A 6,086-nucleotide genomic window follows, 5' to 3' on the forward strand; every position below is an offset into this window, starting at 1 on the left:
GGAAGGTACAACGGTCACTATGGAAGCAGCTGCAGCTTATGGTTTGATAAGAGATAGCTTAGGTAGAGTTGGTTGTGATTGGGTTGCTCATGGTCATTCAAGCAATGATATTGGGGAATCTTTTAATAGCCCAGGTGGAGCAAGTTGTGATTTTGTTGATTATGTTGCTTGTGATGATTCGAGAAGGTTTAAAACCTCGGTTGGAGTTGGTAGTGAACTGAATGATTCAAACAGATTTGGTGCACAAGATTGTTCTACTATAAGAGATGGAGAATGACTTGAAGAATGAAGAATAATTCCTTGCATTGGATTTTGTGTCAATGTGAAAATTGTTAGAGCATGACCAAATTCTTATTGGGATTAGGATTGAGTTCGTAAATTGATAAAAGGACCAAGAGTCTTCTTGGTTTGGAAGTCCAATTGAAAAAGGCATCAAAGTTCATCAAGAATTGAAAGTTTGATTGCTAAGAAAACTGTGAAAAATTGAAGACTTGATTTTGCAGTTTTGGTAGAGAAAAAGTCGCTACAATTTGGCTAGCTAGCCACTGACTTTGGCACTCAAGCATCTAAGGTGAAAAATGGAGCAGAGAGCTAGGCACTCGCCTAGCTGAATGGCAAAGTTATCTTGGCGGGAATCCTTTTTCGATTCTAACTTGTTTCTTGAGTTGTATTTCATCCAAAACACTTGTAATAAGTTTCCATATGTACTCCATATCAAATCATTGTTGTATACATTAGAAACTTGAGATGATTGTTTAGATTTAAATTGCAAATATTAAATCTTATAAAACAATTTTTGTTTTTGGTAAGTTGAAATTCTTACTTTTCCACATAAATCTTATGTTCTTCTGCGATCCATTATTTTTTCATATTGCTTTTATTTTCTTGTCTTTATTATTTGACCTGATTCTCAACAAAATAGTATCAAATATATTACCAATTTCTCAACATTTATACTTTTAGGTTTGTAAATAATATCAATTTTTCAGAATCTTTTGACGAATATATTCCACTCTTCAAAAATGTTATAAAATTCTCCATCTTCCTTTCTACATTTATTCTCCTAAAATTAGACAAAGTGAACGAAAGTTTTTGGTCTATTTGTACATTCTAGACTCCATCTTCAATTTTGATGAATTAAGCTCTTTTGTCAAAAAGAATTTGATATCCTTGTTGACGGATACTCACATTGAGTGGGACCAATTAGAATGAAAAAAAAAGCCCAAAAAATTCCTGCCCCATAGAACTGCATAACAAAATGGTCATAATAAAACATTTGGCGTTATAAATTTCATTTGGAAAGAATACAAGAACTAGCTCTCTCGGAACAAGGTGCCAATAAAAAATATCAAAATGAGATGCTAACTTGAAATAATAATAATAATAATAATAATAATAATAATAATAATAATAATAATAATAATTACCCTCATTACGGTGCTATCTCTGTTAATTTTGGTTCTTCTTATCTACTTGGAAATATTTGAAAAAATTCAGTGACAAATTGTAGAACTTTTAAAATTTAATAATAGATAACATTTGTGAAAGTCCAAGCTGAGCTCATGCAAATTTAGGCCCAATGGGCAGCACAAATGGAAGGTAAACTACTGCAAACATTAAGATTCAAGACCCCCGTGGGTTATAGCCAGATGTTCTAAGGGAAAATTACATAAAACCATGTGTTTAAATATTACAATTCAAAGATCTGGGTTAAATTTTCATTGTGTAAAAATCAAGTATTGATTTAATAATTTAAATATTAAATAAATCCACCCAATTCATTTCATATTTCTAACCCTAATCATTCATACATCAACACTTTCCCATCCCCTCTCTATCTACTTGACGCCAGCGACCACTGCAACCGGCGACGAAGGACCGCAACGGCATGGGGAGGTGCCAGTGCCGACATGGGGGAGGCAACGCTACTACGAACGCAGCGTCGCGACGTCCTTTCTCTTTCCGATCTACAGGCACCTTCTCTCTTCGACGTTGATGCGCCGGTATTGATGTGGGGGAGGTGCATTGGAGCTTTGGCATCTACTCTTGCAAATGCCTCACCCACAAAACAGAGGATATGTTGGGCGAAAATATGTACCCACTGGTCGAACAACTAGAGCCTAACACGGCAGCTAAGGTGATGGGCAAGCTTCTGGAAATGGACCAGACGAGAGTTTTACACTTGCTAGAATCAACAGATGCTTTAAAAGCTAAGGTTGCAGAGGCTATGGAGGTTATGAGGAACGTGTATCAGCAGCAGGCTAGCAACCCGACTGAACAATTGGCTGATTTGGCATTGAATTAATGATTTTACATGAAATGGAGGTTGAATTTTATACTATGGATTTTTTATTTTTTTTATTATTATTATTATTTATTTTTATTTTTTTTTTGCTAAATTGGTGTTTGTTTTGTTAACAATGTTAGTGAGGTGCAGTCGATGGTGTGGTGCAAGCGACAATTGCATGGTGATGATTTTGGCCAAGATTGGTGATGGATTGGGATTCGTGGTGAGGGTATTTGGTGCATGTGACCAACTATTTAGAATATGTGACCAATAATTTTAAACATATGTGACCTTGTGACTTGTAATTTTTTTAATCTGTAACCAATAAAATAATTTGTAACCTGTAAATTTTTTATCTGTGACTTCGAAATAATCTGTGGCCCACAAAATTTTTTATTTGTAACCTCGAAATAATTTATAACCATAGTTGATGATATGTGACCAATAAGTAAATCTGTTACCAATAATTATGAATTTGTGACCATTAATCGTGTAACTGTAATTTTAGTATATTTAATTAATAAATATTTTCAATTAATTATGTAGAAACCTGAATTTTGAATTTTTAAACTTTGTACCTCATTTGTGAATTGATGTAAACAATACACTTTACATATGAATTTTTCCCATGTTCTAATCTACTGAGCTCCCGGCCTCAACCATCTCCACACAATATTTTCACAGAAGTACCCTGAAAGAAATAGAACAATTCCTTCGCCCAACCATTTCATTTTGGGTTCACGTAAAAAGTGCATTTATCTCTACAAAAAAGTTTGTTCAGATTGCACCTTTAATGAGAAGAATAAATATTACCGGTATCAATCAAATAGACAATCATCAAATCTTTCGATCTCTTTTCAAAACGAAAGGCCATGGCAGAGCTGAAGGCCATAATAGATTATACGGAATTGACGTAAAAACTAAAATTATAACACGATATACAATTAATTCGAGCTATAGGCTCATATAAATACGTAGTGGTGCCAATTTTTTCATGATTACATACGTGACGAAGGTGTGTTAGATCCGTTATTACTGCTCAGAAAGGGGTAATCAGTATATCCTACAACAGGATCATGGGTATAGAAAGTAGCCCTAACATACCTGTTTAGAGGTGCTTTGAGTTTGAGTCTCAAAACTAAGTCTGGGTTTGCTATAAATAGTCGTCCATACGCCACCAAATCAGCCTCACCCTGAGCTAAAGCTTCAATTCCAAGCTGCCTAGTGAATCCACCACTACATATGAAAGTTCCCTGATAAGTCCTTCGCCAAGTCATCATGAATCGCGCCTCCTCTTCTGGACTACCATGATTGCCTGACTCTGTTTGCCCATAGGCTGTGTATCGGGGCTGAGTCACATGTAAATATGCAAGTTTTAAGCCACAATCTATTTGGAGGCTGTTGAGTCTCTCGATCACAGCTAGGCCTAGGCTGAGTGGATCAGAGTCCATCGCATCAAGATGATCAATTGCAGGTGACATTCTGACACCAACTCTCTCGGCTCCAACGGCAGAAACAACTGCTTGCACTACGTTCATTATGAATTTGCAGCGGTTTCTAAGAGATCCGCCATACTCATCTTTGCGCTCATTGATCCCATCCTTGAGGAATTGGTCAATCAGGTAACCATGAGCTCCGTGGATCTCAACACCGTCAAAACCTGTTAATTTTGCATCATTATTACATGATATTTACTTGTACTTGAAAAACTCAACAATTGAAGACATGTAAGGTGATACAAAGACATAATATTAGTAAAAGATCATATATTATAATCGTTAACGACGTGTATTGAAAATTTTCTTCACTCCAATTGGGTAGTTAAATCTGCCTCACTGTTTCGTCAAAGTACTTATGAGCCCTCGAGTTCAGAAAACAATGAACCCCGCTGTCAATGACCGGATTCTCAATGGAAGAAGCTGTATCTGGATTATGACTGAACCAATTTCCTAAAAAGGAAAGAAAGCCAGCTATAGGAAGTTGTCTAGACCACAATCGGACATCACTCTTCTATTTTTAGTTTGTTTTATTTTTTATTTTTTTTCTCTTTGGCCGGGGGCGAGGGAAGAAAGAGAGGGAAGAATCTTCATTCCATCCACCTCATGTCTTCTATCACCGAATTTATTTTCCTATTGGAGCACTCTCTTTTTTATCCTCACATAATTTAATATGTTGCAACATCTTTTATCATGGTCCTCGCTCCTCTAGTCCTATTGCAACAAAACCATGATCCACTGATGCTAAGCTCCAATTAATGTCACTTAAACCCTACTGTGCTGACTCCTCTCTACCTCAGCTGTCTTTGTCATCAACAAGCTTAAATCTTCTCTCTTTCCGGGTTTACTCCATTTGTGGTCAAATTACTAAAACTGGAAGCTGGAATCAGTCTGTTGAAGCTTCTGGTTGAAATTTACAGATGTCTCATTGATTTTGGATGTAGGACTTTTAACTGCAGTTCTGTAGCTACAATACATATAGTAATTGCATTGTGGTGACATTGGCATTGATAATTGTAGTAAAAATGAAGGAAATTGAGTACAGGGAGAAAATGGGGTGAACATTCAAAATTATCCCCCCCAACTCACCCAAGCAATTTTTTAATCCATCCTTTATTAGCCTTAGTAACCTACAATGATAAGAACAATTACAGGATATTCATTTTCCGAAAATAAACATAGTTTGAGCCTTGAAGCACCAATCTTCCATATATCTTATGCATAAAACTAGTATATCTCAAGCAACAAAAAAGTAAGAAATATCACGAAAAATATTTTTTCTTCATAAGATCCATAGAATCATAATGTTGATTTTTCAAGTAAAAATAACAGAATTACCAATCTAACACAACTATTGCATAATCCTCTAATTAATAAGGTTGACCGACCTGCTTCAACGGCATTTAAGGCAGCCAGGCGATAGTGTTCTACCACCTGCGGTATCTCATAGGTTTCCAATTGACGTGGCTTTGGGTAAATCCCATAACTCCCATCAGGCATTAGTACTCTCCACCTCTTCGATATTGGCTTGTCCGTGGAAGATATTGGAACAACCCCACCAGGCTGAAGCACTGTGCGTATATCCATGAAAACTTACTAAATTTGAGCTAATACATAATGCAAACAGAAAATGTTTTTTGAGTAGAATTTGCATACAGAAAGACAATCAAGAATCGGACTAAAACATTTGAAAAGTTTGTCAATATTTAGTAGTATATACAATAGCACAAGTATTATTGTGTCACTAGTATCTCATCTTATACATCATGAATGTTACTAATGAAATGTTGCAGATTTATCTATAAGTATAAATCTTAAGATGCTGTTAAGAGCTAATACATAATGCAAACAGAAAATGTTTTTTGAGTAGAATTTGCATACAGAAAGACAATCAAGAATCGGACTAAAACATTTGAAAAGTTTGTCAATATTTAGTAGCATATACAATAGCACAAGTATTATTGTGTCATTAGTATCTCATCTTATACATCATGAATGTTACTAATGAAATGTTGCAGATTTATCTATAAGTATAAATCTTAAGATGCTGTTAATTTGCCAAAAACCAGTATCAGCAGTCAGTTCTTTGATTTCCTAACTGAGGCACTGTGCATAAAATTTCCTCTCTCAAAATAACAGCAAAATCCACATAGGAAATGTTTTTTGATTATTAGCTTTTATCAATGATTACCTTACGTAAAATTCAATGGAAGAAATTCGAACCAAAAATTTAGTTGATTGCCAAATTGGTCATCACCTCATCTGTGGGTAGATCTTATCTTAGATGCAAATTTAACAAATGA

General features: G+C 35.3%; 1 protein-coding gene across 1 annotated transcript; it reads right to left on the reverse strand.

The window, feature by feature from the left end:
• Window positions 1-3,092: 3,092 nt before the first annotated feature.
• Window positions 3,093-5,468, reverse strand: LOC111403882 (12-oxophytodienoate reductase 3-like). Its single transcript, XM_023032519.1, has 2 exons — window positions 5,172-5,468; window positions 3,093-3,947 (listed from the first exon to the last, which is right to left on the reverse strand). The coding sequence occupies exons 1-2, from the start codon at window positions 5,368-5,370 to the stop codon at window positions 3,286-3,288; spliced, it is 861 nt and encodes a 286-aa protein (XP_022888287.1). The 5' UTR covers window positions 5,371-5,468; the 3' UTR covers window positions 3,093-3,285.
• Window positions 5,469-6,086: the final 618 nt, after the last annotated feature.

Source organism: Olea europaea, chromosome 11, assembly GCF_002742605.1.
Source record: "Olea europaea var. sylvestris chromosome 11, O_europaea_v1, whole genome shotgun sequence".
In the NCBI taxonomy this organism is placed as follows: Eukaryota; Viridiplantae; Streptophyta; class Magnoliopsida; order Lamiales; family Oleaceae; genus Olea; species Olea europaea.

Excerpts from the sequence above, each read along its gene's own strand:
- LOC111403882 (XM_023032519.1), bottom strand. The coding sequence starts at position 5,370 with ATGGATATACGCACAGTGCTTCAGCCTGGTGGGGTTGTTCCAATATCT. Across the intron at positions 3,948-5,171 it reads CTTAAATGCCGTTGAAGCAG|GTTTTGACGGTGTTGAGATC; the intron begins GTCGGTCAACCT and ends CAAAATTAACAG.